Source organism: Sebastes umbrosus, chromosome 10, assembly GCF_015220745.1.
Source record: "Sebastes umbrosus isolate fSebUmb1 chromosome 10, fSebUmb1.pri, whole genome shotgun sequence".
NCBI lineage: Eukaryota > Metazoa > Chordata > Actinopteri > Perciformes > Sebastidae > Sebastes > Sebastes umbrosus.
In genome coordinates, this window is record NC_051278.1 from 4694681 (window position 1) to 4712564 (window position 17884).

Below are 17884 nucleotides of genomic sequence, written 5' to 3' on the forward strand. Positions count from 1 at the left end.
GAGGGATCATGCCCACAATGGGCCAGCCCCCTCCTATAAGGGTCTGGGGGCGGCCCAATGCTGGGTCATTCAGTCAAAAATAAATAATTAAAGAAAAATAAAATAGAATAGATGCACAAATACAACTTCAAATCAATAAGTACAATATGAAACAATAACCTAGTTGACCCTGCCGAACTGACCCTGCTGACCTGCTCTGCCGGTGGACGGGGCTGCGCCGCCCCTGACTCTATTGTTGTTATTATTAGTTTAATTATTATTAGAATTAATTATGTTCCTTGCTCATTAATTTAGTTATTTGCTTCCCTATGCTTCCCCTTAGTTAGCCTTAGTTAACTACTTACTAATTTTTTTTAATTTAATTTTTTTTTAAATTTGTGTATTTATTTGTGTATATGCTGTATGTGTATGTATATGTATGTATATGTATATATGCATGTATGAATATGTATGTATATATATATATAAAATCTTTTTTTATTAAACTCTCCTCTCTCCATGTATCCACCCTATAGACCCCACCCCAAGGCACACCCGCACACACACACAGAAATGTGCTAACTGGCCTGTATTCACTGTTCTTGTTGTCCTCTTGTTGTTGTGTTAATGTATTGTCTTTTGTCTTGCAATAAAAAAAATAAAAAAGATAAATACATGAATCACAGTGCAGTCCGGTGCGGTGTCAGTGCTGGAGCTGAGGCGAGAGCGGCCGGTGCTGGTGGACGGTGTTAGCACCTCTAAAACGTCCTCTGGTGTACTTTGGCCGGCGTGCCGCGGTGATGCTCCTCGGTTCAGCAGCAGCCAGACAAAGGGATCCCTTGACCTCTGACCTCAAGATATGTGAACGAAAATGGGTTTGAGGAAAAACTGCCATGGCCATTTGTGATGTTAATTTATTTGCAATCATAAATATACTGCATTAGGGCTGTCGATTAGAATATTTAATCACGATTAATCACACATTTTTTATCAGTCAACAGCTGTCAGTGTGTCAGTGTGCTGACTTGACTATGACTTGCCCCCAAACTGCATGTGATTATCATAAAGTGGGCATGTCTGTAAGGGGAGACTCGTGGGTACCCATAGAACCCATTTACATGGTTGGTACCAATGGATTCTTTAGTTTCATATGATACCAGTATCTTCACTCTATAGCTTTAAAACTGAGCCCGCTACGACCTCCGAAAGATTGATTGCGTCATTGCATTACATTAGTGTTAAGTCAGAATAAGCCAAGTGTACTTAGACTTTTCAGTATACTTAATTTTACTTCATAAAATAATCTTGAAGTATAGTACTTTTTCGTAAGGGAAATAGTGAGATGGTTTATGGACTAATGGATTCAGCTGTAAACTGTTGGAGGTTAATTTATAACTCAGATTTTATAAACTCTTCGTATGTTTTCGTGTAAAAAATATGAATTTGTAAAGTAACTAAAGCTGTCAGATAAATGTAATGGAGTAGAAGTAGAAAGATGTAAAGTACGAGTACCTCACATTTGTACTTACAGTACTTCGATCAAATGGGAACCTGATGTTGAATATTAGTGAAAGACAACAAAAACATGACGAACTGTTTGTTGAAACATGATTAGCATTAGCACTCATTAGCACCATAATACTGGTGTTTTCATACATTTAATTTATGACTTTTTAATGGAATTAATGACATAAAATACTGGTCGTCTCCAGGTGACATTAGAGATGTATTTATTATACCATATAATAACCAAGTTTAGTAATGTTTTCAACAGATTTCCTCAGCACAGATCATTTTCAGTACATTCTCATGGTGTAAAACCAGTAAAGGAAACATAAACATGTGCATTACCAGTTGGTGAAATTCTCCGTCACCCAGCAGAAGCAACATATTTACTGTAGATAACATTTAGTTTAAGAGTTATATTATATATTTATATATAGATTTTAATGATTTCATATTCAAAATTTTCCTCAACCCAAATGAGTTTGTGGATGTGACAGGTAGGGTCACGTTCTCTGTAAAAGAAAAACAAATAATTTATAAATATTAAAAGCAATAATTTTCAGTTTGGGTGGAGTTGCTCCTCTCTGAGCACGCTGCAGGTGGAGGATCGATGGACTGAAGCTGAAGGTTTCAGGATGTGGTCTGCAGGGTGGCTATTACTATAAACCCATGAAACCCAGTCCTGAGAAAAGTGACATAAACACAAGAGAATATTAATTGTTAATATTATTATTAATGTACCACAAAACACCAAAATGGACCCCAGAAGATCAGATTAACAGCTGCTTAAAACCAAAGCTGCAAACTCTTTGACTTTTGGCAAAAGTTAAAAGCTCGTCATTAAGGCCTGGTCACACAGGAAGTGATATTTGGACCAGAACCTTGGTGGCGTAGTGACTACTCGGAGGGCTAGTTGGTGAATGACTGTAGCTGGCGAGCTAACCGCTAACACTAGTAAAAGTGACACGAGAGTGTGGAGCAAAGTACAACCGAACGCTGGATAAGACATTTTTAGGCAACTAAAAATGTTACAATTAACTTTGATGAAGTGAAAACACACTGTGAAAGGGTTAAAGGTTTAAAGTTCTAAGATGAAAACACAGACAACTTCCAGACCGGACAACGCCGTGGTAGCGACCTGTCAATCACAAGGTAGCCCCGCCCTAAAGCATCCCCTGCTTTATGGTCTATTTGAATTAGAGTGAAATTTCGCCATTTTAAATGCTGCTGTGACCACGATAGAAGTCAGTTTGAAGGACTTACCTCCTTTTTCGTTCTTCTTGTCGTCGTCATCTCCTCCCAAATCAAGAGCATTACCAAAGTTATCCATTAAACTGCACTCTGCAAAACAAACAGCTGTTAAAGGGACTGTTTGTAACTTCTTTATTTTCTATTGCATTGTAAAATAAATTTTCATTCATTTTAGTTCTGAAATGTGTTTGTTCCTGGTTCAACCATGTAAAGTACTTTGTCACTTTGCTTTGAAAAGTGCTGTATAAATAAAGATTATTATTATTACTACTATTATTATTATCAATGATAATAATAATTAGTTGCTTTGAAAAGTGCTGTATATAAATATTATTATCATTAATATTATTAATAACAATAATAACAATTATAGTAATAATTATTACTATTATTTGCTCACTGTATATTAGCAGACGGCTCGCGACTGAAATTTTCTGGGTTCACCAAAATGGGAAACTAATTAATCAATTCCACTGGATTAAATCGAAAATGCATGGAAATTTCGCCGTTTTAAATGCTGCTGTGACCACGATAGAAGTCAGTTTGAAGGACTCACCTCCTTCTCCTTCCTTCTTCTTATCCGTATCTCCACCACTTCCAAAAAGACTACTGATCATATCATTTGGAACGCCCCCTGCAGAACAAACAGCTGTTAAATTCCTCAACGCCAGAGGCCTGTACTATGAAGCAGGATTTGTAGTTATCGAGGTAACTTCAGGGTTAACTCTGGGTTTTCCGTCCTACGAAGCTGGTTCACTTCTTATTGAGGTAGATCACCATGGTAACTGATGCTGAACGGCTAACCTGCTCCGGAGCAGGTTATGTTCCAGATAAGAGATCAACTTGAATAAAAGCACCTCCTACTGACCCATCAGAGCTCAGTGCGGTGATTGTATGATAATATTACACACATATGAAGAAGTTAGAGTCATAATCCAGGCTGAAATCAACACAGTTTAAACTGACAAATGTAGGAAGGACAGCTGGATTCATGTTGTGGGTGTTTACCGCTTTGAATTATATTTTTTTATTTATATTTTTTAACATCCTCTTGAGTCCTTTTCACACCACCTGAGAGCGGGACGCAGGTGAAAGAAGGTTTAAATAATGATAGATGCTACACATCATACAGGGTAAAAAGATGAGTAATCTATGTATCTATTAAACTCTTAAACGCTATTTATATTTAGACGACTATATCTGACTTTTGAGTGTTCCGTTAAATTAATCGTCTGTTAATTTACGCATTCATACATCTGGAGTTTTTTCTTTTACCAGCTGTCCTTCCTGCATTTAGCAGCTTCAACTGTGTTACTTTTAGTCTGGATTAAGTGTTTAACTTCTTTGTATTTGTCTAATATAGTTTGCTCTTCCTTTGTATAATGTGCCGCTCTGCCTGTCTGTCAGTAGTCTTGTCCATGTCTGTGATTGGTCAGATGCTGCAGACACCTCCTCGTTCATGTGAACGCGCTCATATCCAGACAGAGAAACCCTGGGTTGACTTACCGAGTTGATAACCAGCTTCGTAGTACAGTTTAGCGAGATCTCGTTTGTTAGGTTAAGTGAAGCCAGATAACGAGAAGATACCCTGGGTATGTTGAACTCGCTTCGTAGTACAGGCGTCTGGTCTGGTCAGTGATTTTAATCCGTATATTGCTGCATTTCATCAGCTCAGTGTTAAATTTGACTTTTGTGTGAAAATGGAGGAATTGAAAAATGTTGCTAATCTAATAGACACCAACATATCGGCCTATTTGGGAACAGAAACACCATAAAACAGCCAATTTAACAATACATTAATGAATTCATAACATCTATTTGAAAATGCAGTTTAAGTTGGAAAGTTGGCCAACACCATCCTGGTTTTTGGCCGTCTTCTGCACTAAGTAGGAACATTTCAGATTTGCTCTGCTCTGAATTTCTTTTCAAAATCCCCCCTACATTTATGATTCTCTATTGGCCTTAGGCATTGTAAACAACAGACAATATCAAACTATTGTGCCATCTGATTATTTGCATGTTTGCTGTATGGTCGTCATCATGTTGGTTTTTGACCGTCACCATCTTGTTTTTTTGCAACCAGAAGTAACACTAAGTACAACCGAATGCTGAATAAGACATTTTTTGGCGACTAAAATTTTTACAATTAACCTAGATGAAGTGAAAACACGCTGTGAAAGGGTTAAAGTTCTAAGACGAAAACACGGACAACTCCCAGACCGGACAACGCCGTGGTAGCGACCTGTCAATCACAAGGTAGCCCTGCCCTAAAGCATCCCCTGCTTTATCGTCTATCTGACTCTAAATGGGACCAAAATTTACTAAATGAACATCATGCTGTATTGAAGAAGACTTGAAACTAGCAATTAAGACCATAAACTCATGTTTACAATGTTGACTGAGGTAATAAATCAAGTGAGAAGTAGGCTCATTTCCTCATAGACTTCTATACAACCAGAGGAGTCGCCCCCTGCTGGCTGTTAGAAAGAATGCAAGCTGAAGACACTTCAGCATTGGCTTCACTTCTCAGACCTGAGGCCTGTACTACGAAGCGAGTTCAACATACCCAGGGTATGTTCTCGTTATCTGGCTTCACTTAACCTAACAAACGAGATCTCGCTAAACTGTACTACGAAGCTGGTTATCAACTCGGTAAGTCAACCCACGGTTTCTCAGTCTGGATATGAGTGCGTTCACATGAACGAGGCGGTGTTTGCAACATCTGACCAATCACAGACATGAACAAGACTACTGACGGACAAAAAAATAAATATAAATATATAATTCAAAGCGTTAAACACCCACAACATAAAGTCAGCTGTCCTTCCTGTATTTGTCAGTTTAAACTGTGTTAATTTAAGCGTGGATTATGACTGTAACTTCTTCGTATGTGTGTAATATTATCATACAATCACCGCACTGAGCTGTGATTGGTCTGTAGGAGGTGCTTTCATAGGAGTTGATTTCTTATCTGGAACATAACCTGCTCCGGAGCAGGTTAGCCGTTCAGCATAAGTTACCATGGTGATCTACCTCGATAAGAAGTGAACCAGCTTCGTAGTACGGAAAACCCAGAGTTAACCCTGAAGTTACCTCGATAACCGCAAATCCTGCTTCGTAGTACAGAGAACTGTACTACGAAGCGAGTTCAACATACCCAGGGTATCTTCTCGTTATCTGGATTCACTTAACCTAACAAACGAGATCCAGCTAAACTGTACTACGAAGCTGGTTATCAACTCGGTAAGCCAACCCAGAGTTTCTCTGTCCGGTTATGAGCGCATTCACATGAACGAGGAGGTGTTTGCAGTTTATAACCAATCACAGACATGGACAAGACTACTGACAAACAAGGCAGAGAGACACATTTTACAAAGGAAGAAACTATATTAGACAAATACGAAGAAGTTAAAGACATAATCCAGACTAAAAGTAACACAGTTGAAGCTGCCAAATGCAGGAAGAACAGCTGGAAAAAGAAAAAATTCCAGATGTGTGAATGCCTACATTAACAGACTAATTAATTTAACGGAATACTCAAAGTCAGATGTACTCGTCTAAATATAAATAGCGTTAAAGAATGTAATCGATGAATGTATAACTCATCTTTTTGCACTGAGAATATGAATTTGCGTCTGTGAGTATTTAAACCTCCTTTCAGCTGCTTCCCCCCTCTCTGACGGTGTGAAACGGACTCAAGAGCAAGTAAAAAAATATAAATATAAAAACATAATTCAAAGCGGTAAACACCCACAGCATAAATCCAGAATAAGACATTTTTTGGCGACTAAAAATGTTACAATTAACTTTGATGAAGTGAAAACACACTGTGAAAGGGTTAAATTTCTAAGACGAAAACACAGACAACTTCCAGACCGGACAATGCCGTGGTAGCGACTTGTCAATCACAAGGTAGCCCCGCCCTAGAGCATGCCCTGCTTTATGGTCTATTTGACTCTAAATGGGACCATAATTTACTAAATGGACATCATGCTGTATTGAAGAAGACTTGAAACTAGCGATTGAGACCATAAACTCATGTTTACAATGTTGACTGAGGTAATAAATCAAGTGAGAAGTAGACTCATTTTCTCATAGACTTCTATACAACCAGAGGAGTCGCCCCCTGCTGGCTGATAGAAAGAATGCAAGCTGAAGACACTTCAGCATTGGCTTCACTTCTCAGACCCGGAGGTTGCTGTCTGGTTAATTCACATAAATTCCTGTTAAGTTTCCACTTTGAATCTTCCAGGAATGTTTCAGCCCGACTCCTGTCTCAAACCATTCCTCTTTTGTGGAGCGGTTTATGAATAAATGAGAATAGTGACGCACAATAAGCTACGATAGCTTCCTCCATTTTGGACTGTCTGGCTCCTGAAAGGTCAACAGATGGCTCGCAACTGAAATTTACTGGGTTCACCAAAATGGGAAACTAATTAATAAATTCCACTGGATTAAATCGAAATTAGAGTGAAATTTCACCATTTTAAATGCTGCTGTGACCACGATAGAAGTCAGTTTGAAGGACTCACCTCCTCCTTCTTTGTCCTTCTTGCCGTCATCTCCTCCAAAATCAAGAGCATTACCAATGTTATCCATTAAACCGCCCCCTGCAAAACAAACAGCTGTTAAAGGAACTGTATGTAACTTCTTATAGGTATAAATCATTGTGGGTCGGTGTCCCATGCACGCTCGCGTTGGCTTTAAATAGGATCATTAATTCATGTGTCATTTAGAGAAAACAAAGAAAGTGTGTATTATCTAAAATATAAATAAATAAATAACAGAGAAATCATCAACATTTTTCGACTGTTTTCCAGGTGTGGACTTGAGTCACAGGACTTTGATTCTAAAAAATAAAAAAAAGCCTTGCAACTCGACTGACTCGTGAATTTACCTGGTCTTGAGTCTTTTGACTTGGAAATACTTGAAACCTTCCCCCCAAGCCCAAAGATTAAAAAATATATTATTTAAAAAGTGAGCCATGAATAGATTCTACTTTTTTTAAGGATCAACTTCAGTAGCACTTGTTTTAACGAATAAATAAAAAATATAAAAAGCAGTATATATATATATATATATATATATATATATAGGTGTACAGTGTTGGCTAATTTGTGACCGATGCTTAGTTCTCTCTTTCTGTCTTTATTGGTTTTATCTTATATTTATGTCTATTATTATTCCGTTTTGTATTTTTATTTTTATTTTCTATTGCATTGTAAAATAAATGTTCATTAATTTTAGTCCTGAAATATGTTTGTTCCTGGTTCAACCATGTAAAGTACTTTGTAACTTTGCTTTGAAAAGTGCTGTATAAATAAAGATTATCATTATTACTATTATTATTATTATTATTATTATTATTATCAATGATAATAATTATGATTTGCTTTGAAAAGTGCTGTATATAAATATTATTATCATTAACATTATTAATAACAATAATAACAATTATAATAATAATTATTACTATTATTTGCTCACTTTATATTAGCAGACGGCTCGCGACTGAAATTTGTGGCTTCACCAAAATGAGAAACAAATTAATAAATTCCACTGAATTAAATTGAAAATGCAGTGAAATTTCGCCATTTTAAATGCTGCTGTGACCACGATAGATGTCAGTTTGAAGGACTCACCTTCTCCTTCTTTCTTCTTGTCCTTGTCATCTTCTTCCAAAAAAACGGTCGCCAAACTGAAGGGATCGTTCCCTGCAGAACAAACAGATGTTAGTTCCTCAACACCTGTTCAGGTCACACTGTGATGTACAGGTAGCAGCCCCATTGGGACTGGATTTCTGTCTGTAGTGGAGGCGTGGTGATTTAAACGTCACCTGCTCTGGTCAGTGATTTTAATCTGTATACTGCTGCATTTCATCAGCTCAGTGTTAAATTTCACTTTTGTGTGGAAATGGAGGAATTGAAAAATGTTGCTAATCAGATAGACACCAACATATCGGCCTGTTTGGGAACAGAAACATCATAAAACAGCCAATTTAACAATACATTAATGAATTCATAAAAACTATTTGAAAATACAGTTTAAAAATACAGGTTTTATTCAGGCATTTGAAAGGGCAACTTCTTTTGCCATTTGCATTTCCCTGCTGCTTTTACTAAACCCACCCACACATCAAATATATAATAATCATTTTAGACACGTTTTCCCCAAACTTCAGCCTATTATTATTATTATTATTATTATTATTATTACTATTAATAATATCATTATCATCATCATCATCAACATCATCATTATTATTATTTGGTATCTTTGGAAAGTTGGCCGTCACCATCTTGGTTTTTTGGCCGTCTTCTGCACTAAGTAGGAACATTTCAGATTTGCGCTGCTCTGAATTTCTTTTCAAAATCCCCCCTACATTTATGAATCTCTAGTGACCTTAGGCATTGTAAACAACAGACAATATCAAACTATTGTGCCATCTGATTATTTGCATGTTTGCTGTATGGCCGTCACCATCTTGGTTTTTGACTGTCACCATCTTATTTTTTTGCAACCAGAAGTGACACGAGAGTGTGGAGCTGAGTACAACCGAACTAAAAATGTTACAACTAACTTTGATGAAGTGAAAAAACACTGTGAAAAGGTTAAAGTTCTAAGACGAAAACGTGAACAACTTCCAGACCGGACAACGCCGTCGTAGCGACCTGTCAATAACAAGGTAGCCCCGTCCAAAAGCATCCCCTGCTTTATGGTCTATCTGACTCTAAATGGGACCATAATTTACTAAATGAACATCATGCTGTATTGAAGAAGACTTGAAACTAGTGATTGAGACCATAAACTCATGTTTACAATGTTGACTGAGGTAATAAATCAAGTGAGACATAGGCTCATTTCCTCATAGACTTCTACACAACCAGAGGAGTTGCCCCCTGGTGGCTGATAGAAAGAATGCAAGCTGAAGACACTTCAGCATTGGCTTCACTTCTCAGACCCGGAGGTTGCTGCCTGGTTAATTCACATAAATTCCTGTTAAGTTTCCACTTTGAATCTTCCAGGAATGTTTCAGCCCGACTCCTGTCTCAAACCATTCCTCTTTTATGGAGCGGTTTATGAATAAATGAGAATAGTGATGCACAATAAGCCACAATGGCTTCCTCCATTTTGGACTGTCTGGCTCCTGAAAGGTCAACAGAAGGCTCGCTACTGAAATTTGTGGGTTCACCAAAATGGGAAACTAATTAATCAATTCCACTGGATTAAATCGAAATTAGAGTGAAATTTCGCCATTTTAAATGCTGCTGTGATCACGATAGAAGTCAGTTTGAAGGACTCACCTCCTTCTTCTTTCTTCTTGCTGTCATCTCCTCCAAAATCAAGAGCATTACCAATGTTATCCATGAAACCGCCCCCTGCAAAACAAACAGCTGTTAAAGGAACTGTATGTAACTTCTTATACATATAAATCATTGTGGGTCGGTGTCCCATGCACGCTCACGTTGGCTTTAAATAAGACCATTAATTCATGTGTCATTTAGATAAAACAAAGAAAGTGTGTATTACCTAAAATATAAATAAATAAATAACAGAGAAAACATCAACATTTGTTGACTGTTTTCCAGGTGTGGACTTGAGTCACAGGACTTTGACTCTAAAAAATAAAAAAAGCCTTGCAACTCCACTGACTCGTGAATTCACCTGGTCTTGAGTAAATACTTGAAACCTTCCCCCAAGCCCAAAGATTAAAACGTATATTATTTAAAAAGTGAGCCATGAATAGATTATACTTTTTTTTAGGATCAACTTCAGTCACACTTGTTTTAACGAATAAATAAAAAATATAAAAAGCAGTGTATATATATATATATATATATATATATATATAGGCGTACAGTGTTGGCTAATTTGTGACTGATGCTAAGTTCTCTCTTTCTGTCTTTATTGTTTTTTATCTTATATTTATGTCTATTATTATTCTGTTTTGTATTATTTTTATTTTCTATTGCATTGTAAAATAAATGTTCTTTATTATTATTATTATGATTATTATTATGATTATGATTATTCATAATTAATATTATTTGCTTTGAAAAGTGCTGTATATAAATATTATTATCATTAATATTATTAATAACAATTATAATAATAATTATTTCTATTATTTGCTCACTTTATATTAGCAGACGGCTCGCGACTGAAATTTGTGAGTTCACCAAAATGGGAAACTAATTAATAAATTCCACTGGATTAAATCGAAATTGCAGTGAAATTTCTCCATTTCAAATGCTGCTGTGACCACGATAGAAGTCAGTTTGAAGGATTCACCTCCTCCTTCTTTCTTGTCCTCCTTCTTGTCCTCCTTCTTGTGGTCCTTGTGATCTTCTACACCACAAAATCCTTTTATCTGACTAGTGAGACCGTCCCCTGCAGAACAAACAGCTGTTAGTTCCTCAACACCTGGTGAGGTCACACTGTGATGTACAGGTAGCAGCCCCATTGGGACTGGATTTCTGTCTGTAGTGGAGGTGTGGTGATTTAAACGTCACCTGCTCTGGTCAGTGATTTTAATCCATATACTGCTGCATTTCATCAGCTCAGTGTTAAATTTGACTTTTGTGTGAAAATGGAGGAATTGAAAAATGTTTATTAATCTGATAGACACCAACATATCGACCTGTTTGGGAACCAACGTGACGACAGAACACAATTAAAGCCATCAGGAGAGATGGACCTGTTGTCATGTCAGCTATTCTCTTCTGGCTTCAGGTCGTCTCTCATAGTATTTAAAAGTATTTCCAATGAAAACAGCAGTAGCATTAGATTCAACCTGCCTGGAGCACCAGATGGGTGGGGACTACTAACTGAATTATGTGCAGTGTTTTACTTAACACTGGAGGAGACTGCAGGGAATAGCCTGATCCCTCCGTTTCTCCGTCTGAAAATCATTTACAAGAATTATTTTGTTTACATGTTGATCTTTTTAACTTGAGAAGGAGACGGACGACCAACTAGCTGTCACAGTAAAATCTCCAAAAAGTAATTTAAATGTAAAACGGAGAGTTACTCCATTATTGAGGACCACAAGAGTCACGTAAATAGTAATAAAGCATTTAACTGATTAATAACTAATTGTACATTAAAAATAGGCATTAATAAATTTGTTAACAAATTGATTCATTAATCTATGAATAAATGGACTAAATTACAAACTAATTCGTAATTTGACATTTTAATGGGCAATAAAAAGATGATTATAAAAATAATTTACACATGAAATATGAATCCATCAATAAATAGTTCAAAATTAAAAGAGATTTACAAAAACACAATGAAACAGCCAATTTAACAATACATTAATGAATTCATAAAAACTATTTGAAAATACAGGTTTTAATCAGGCATTTGAAAGGGCAACTTCTTTTGCCATTTGCATTTCCCTGCTGCTTTTACTAAACCCACCCACACATCAAATATATAATTATCATTTTACACACATTTTCCCAAAACTTCAGCCTATTATTATTATTATTATTATTATTGTTATTATTTGGTATCTTTGGAAACTTTCTACTCGAGCTCCCGTTGAGTGCTTCCTGCTTTAAACCTGTTCCCGGCCAGTCGAGAGGAAACAAAGTCAAACATCTTTAATTAAACTCAAACACGATCTAATCTCAGAGAGACTATCAAAATGATACTCACCCACTGCTTCAGCCACCTGGCCTCCGTATTTTTTACACATATCACTCTCTTTTAATTGATTTAAAAAATTCATTGTTGTGACGATGGTTGGTGCCTTGCTCAAACCGCTGATGTGAGTGTGTGTTGAGTGTGTTTATGGATGGAGGAAGTCGGATCTTATAGAGGCAGGTGTCCCTGCAGGTGACGCCCTGTTGAGGAGTCAGGTGTGTCTGCAGGGTGAACCTGTCCCACAGGTCTGAGACGTCACAGCAGCAGAAAACAAAGATCAAGTTCTTTTAACATGGTCATGGATCATATATATATACTGTATATTTGTATTCTGGGGGTATCGTTCCTATGCAGAGGGTAGTTTAGTTTATTTATCGATTAGACTGAGGGCGTTTTTATATTTTAATAATTTACTTATTTATTGTGTTGAGTTGAATATGCTACTTATTTTATACTGTAATTACCTTTTGCCTTCTCTACCTTTTTTCTTTTCCTGAAGCTGACTCGGTTTAAACTGAGCAAATTTTTCTTGGGCGCTACCAACATAATCAGCTGTGCTGCTCATCCCACAAATGCATGATCTTTACAAGTGGGACATCATTGCGAAGGTAAATAAACAGGCTTTCCAACGATGTAAAATACAATGACCATTGGCATTGTAACAACAGAGAAATAATCCACCAAACACAAGTTTCCAAACTTTGTTTTTCCAGTATATATCAGAAGTTAGATGGACTAGAGGTTAAAAAAAAAACTGATTTTTAATGTGCATTATTTAAAATTTTCATTTTAAAAAGTAACTCACGGGAACAGAAATGTTGCTGCATAACAGGAATGACCCATTGTCTGTAAATGAAACTTGAGCACACTGTTTACAAAGTTTGGGCATTCATCTTTACCAATGGAGACGTCCGACAGCTTGGAAACACCCTCCCGTTCTTCCACGCAGCTGAACATTACACACAAAGCAGCACATAAATAGTTCAGCTGCACGCAGAGAAACTGTCTTTGTTGTGTGGCAGGTTTAGTTTCATTTTTTTGAGTTACATCAGACAACACTTCTGGAAGTACTCGTCTGTCTGGAGATCAGGTGAAAGTATCAAAACTACAAATTACAATTAAAACTACACTATTTATTAACCTGATATAACTGGGATATGTGTAATTATAGACAATTACAGGTTGTTTAAAGCGACAGTGACTGATTTTGAACTGGATCATAGAAAACCATATGATAAGATGACGTAGGTGATATGTAAAAAAAATATTTAAAATAAATGTGATATATCTGTTACAAACAGAGCAAATAGGTGAATAAAATATCAAATAAATAGAGATAAAGTCACTGTAGAGTGTGTTGACATGATATATACCAACACAGTCTTGGGGCAGTTCTTGAAATAGTCACAAAAATGTAATCTGATTTGTGTACATACAAGAATTTCCCTTTTTTTTTTTCGTGACGCTCAGCACGACTTTCAACAACGTATTTTTTTGCGTTTTCGTATGAATGTCCAGCAACACGTGACACACATGGCATTTCCGCTCCGGTCTTTTCAAAATAAAAATACTTACCGTAACTTACTGTATGTACGTAAGTTACGTCACAAAAGCTATTTAGTTAGGTTTAGGAAAAGATCGCGGTTTGGGTTAAAATAACACCGGAAGTTCCGTAACTTAAATACGGAAGTTACGTGACAAATAATTATTTTTTAAATTGAACAGCGGTTTCCTGGAACAACTAGCAGCCAACAGGTGATCTGAATAACCTCCAATCAACTCAGGTGAACTGGGACGTTCTGTTAAATGAACTGACAGCAAAGTACCAAAGAATGAGGGACTGCTACTGCTGGATAGATTAGTTTATAATAATACTTTAGGTTTAATCTTTAGGTTTTTTCTATTTTCATATGATACCAGTATTTTCACTCTATAGCTTTAAAACTGAGCCCGCTACGACCTCCGAAAGATCGATTGCGTCATTGCATTACATTAGTGTTAGGTCAGTATAAGCCAAGTGTACTTAGACTTTTCAGTATACTTAATTTTACTTCATAAAATTATCTTGAAGTATAGTACTTTTTCGTAAGGGAAATAGTGAGTTGGTTTATGGACTAATGGATTCAGCTGTAAACTGTTGGAGGTTAATTTATAACTCAGATTTTATAAACTCTTCGTATGTTTTCGTGTAAAAAATATGAATTTGTAAAGTAACTAAAGCTGTCAGATAAATGTAATGGAGTAGAAGTAAAAAGATTTAAAGTACGAGTACCTCACATTTGTACTTACAGTACTTCGATCAAATGTGAACCTGATGTTGAATATTAGTGAAAGACAACAAAAACATGACGAACTGTTGTTGAAACATGATTAGCATTAGCACTCATTAGCACCATAATACTGGTGTTTTCATACATTTAATTTATGACTTTTTAATGGAATTAATGACACAAAATACTGGTCGTCTCCAGGTGGCATTACAGATTTATTTATTATACCATATAATAACCCAGTTTAGTAATGTTTTCAACAGATTTCCTCAGCACAGATCATTTTCAGTACATTCTCATGGTGTAAAACCAGTAAAGAAAACATAAACATGTGCATTACCAGTTGGTGAAATTGTCCGTCACCCAGCAGAAGCAACATATTTACTGTAGATAACATTTAGTTTAAGAGTTATATTATATATTTATATATAGATTTTAATGATTTCATATTCAAAATTTTTCTCAACCCCAATGAGTTTGTGGATGTGACAGGTAGGGTCACGTTCTCTGTAAAAGAAAAACACATAATTTATAAATATTAAAAGCAATAATTTTCAGTTTGGGTGGAGTTGCTCCTCTCTGAGGACGCTGCAGGTGGAGGATCGATGGACTGAAGCTGAAAGTTTCAGGATGTGGTCTGCAGGGTGGCTATTACTAGAAACCCATGAAACCCAGTCCTGAGAAAAGTGACATAAACACAAGAGAATATTAATTATTAATATTATTATTAAAGTCCCACAAAACACCAAAATGGACCCCAGAAGATCAGATTAAAAGCTGCTTAAAACCAAAGCTGCAAACTCTTTGACTTTTGGCAAAGGTTAAAAGCTCGTCATTAAGGCCTGGTCACACAGGAAGTGGTATTTGGACCAGAACCTTGGTGGCGTAGTGACTACTCGGTGGGCTAGTTGGTGAACGGCTATAGCTGGCAAGCTAACCACTAACACTAGTAGAAGTGACACGAGAGTGTGGAGCTCAGTACAACCGAATGCTGAATAAGACATTTTTAGGAGACTAAAAATGTAACAATTAACTTTAATGAAGTGAAAACGAACTGTGAAAGGGTTAAAGGTTTAAAGTTCTAAGATGAAAACACAGACAACTTCCAGACCGGACAACGCCGTGGTAGCGACCTGTCAATCACAAGGTAGCCCTGCCCTAAAGCATCCCCTGCTTTATGGTCTATCTGACTCTAAATGGGACCATAATTTACTAAATGAACATCATCCTGTATTGAAGAAGACTTGAAACTAGCGATTGAGACCATAAATTCATGTTCACAATGTTGACTGAGGTAATAAATCAAATGAGAAGTAGGCTCATTTTCTTATAGACTTCTATACAACCAGAGGAGTCGCCCCCTGCTGGCTGATAGAAAGAATGCAAGCTGAAGACACTTTAGCATTGGCTTCACTTCTCAGACCCGGAGGTTGCTGCCTGGTTAATTCACATAAATTCCTGTTAAGTTTCCACTTTGAATCTTCCAGGAATGTTTCAGCCCGACTCCTGTCTCAAACCATTCCTCTTTTGTGGAGCGGTTTATGAATAAATGAGAATAGTGATGCACAATAAGCTACGATAGCTTCCTCCATTTTGGACTGTCTGGCTCATGAAAGGTCAGCAGACGGCTCGCGACTGAAATTTTCTGGGTTCACCAAAATGGGAAACTAATTAATCAATTCCACTGGATTAAATCGAAATTAGAGTGAAATTTCGCCATTTTAAATGCTGCTGTGACCACGATAGAAGTCAGTTTGAAGGACTCACCTCCTCCTTCTTTCTTCTTGCCGTCGTCATCTCCTCCCAAAAAACCTGTCACCATACCCATGGGATCGTTCCCTGCAGAACAAACAGCTGTTAGTTCCTCAACACCTGGTGAGGTCACACTGTGATGTACAGGTAACAGCCCCATTGGGACTGGATTTCTGTCTGTAGTGGAGGCATGGTGATTTAAACGTCACCTTCTCTGGTCAGTGATTTTAATCCGTATATTGCTGCATTTCATCAGCTCAGTGTTAAATTTGACTTTTGTGTGAAAATGGAGGAATTGAAAAATGTTGCTAATCTGATAAGACACCAACATATCGGCCTGTTTGGGAACAGAAACATCATAAAACAGCCAATTTAACAATACATTAATGAATTCATGAAATCTATTTGAAAATGCAGGTTTTAATCAGGCATTTGAAAGGGCAACTTCTTTTGCCATTTGCATTTCCCTGCTGCTTTTACTAAACCCACCCACACATCAAAGATATAGTTATCATTTTAGACACGTTTTCCCCAAACTTCATCCTATTATTATTATTATTATTATTATTATTATTATTATTATTAATATTATTATTATCATCATCATCATCAACATCATTTTTATAATTATTATTATTATTTGGTATCTTTGGAAAGTTGGCCGTCGCCATCTTGGTTTTTGGCCGTCTTCTGCACTAAGTAGGAATATTTCAGATTTGCACTGCTCTGAATTTCTTTTAAAAATCCCCCCTACATTTATGAATCTCTATTGACCTTAGGCATTGTAAACAACAGACAATATCAAACTATTGTGCCATCTGATTATTTGCATGTTTGCTGTATGGCCATCACCATCTTGGTTTTTGACGTCACCATCTTGTTTTTTTGCAACCAGAAGTTACACGAGAGGGTGGAGCTAAGTACAACCGAACGCTGAATACGACATTTTTAGGCGCCTAAAAATGTTACAATTAACTTTGATGAAGTGAAAACACACTGTGAAAGGGTTAAAGTTCTAAGACGAAAACGTGGAAAACTCCCAGACCGGACAACGCCGTGGTAGCGACCTGTCAATCACAAGGTAGCCCCGCCCTAAGGCATCCCCTGCTTTATGGTCTATCTGACTCTAAATGGGACCATAATTTACTAAATGAACATCATGCTGTATTGAAGAAGACTTGAAACTAGCGATTGAGACCATAAATTCATGTTCACAATGTTGACTGAGGTAATAAATCAAATGAGAAGTAGGCTCATTTTCTTATAGACTTCTATACAACCAGAGGAGTCGCCCCCTGCTGGCTGATAGAAAGAATGCAAGCTGAAGACACTTCAGCATTGGCTTCACTTCTCAGACCCGGAGGTTGCTGCCTGGTTAATTCACATAAATTCCTGTTAAGTTTCCACTTTGAATCTTCCAGGAATGTTTCAGCCCGACTCCTGTCTCAAACCATTCCTCTTTTGTGGAGCGG

General features: G+C 36.9%; 1 protein-coding gene across 5 annotated transcripts in view; it reads right to left on the reverse strand.

Annotated features, from left to right (window-relative positions):
- The window catches only part of LOC119495547 (circumsporozoite protein-like), a 40999-nt gene that overhangs the window by 18469 nt on the left and 4646 nt on the right, over positions 1 to 17884 (reverse strand). Inside the window, exons 5-10 of one of the 5 annotated variants that reach the window (XM_037782165.1) lie at positions 16428 to 16499; positions 10041 to 10115; positions 8379 to 8450; positions 7269 to 7346; positions 3293 to 3370; positions 2749 to 2826 (exon numbers count right to left, since the gene is read on the reverse strand). In XM_037782165.1, the coding sequence (XP_037638093.1) occupies positions 2749 to 2826; positions 3293 to 3370; positions 7269 to 7346; positions 8379 to 8450; positions 10041 to 10115; positions 16428 to 16499 (453 nt within the window). Of the gene's footprint in view, positions 1 to 2747; positions 2827 to 3292; positions 3371 to 7268; positions 7347 to 8378; positions 8451 to 10040; positions 10116 to 16427; positions 16500 to 17884 lie in introns of all 5 variants that reach the window. The other 4 variants (XM_037782169.1, XM_037782166.1, XM_037782167.1 and 1 more) reach the window with 4 other exon arrangements.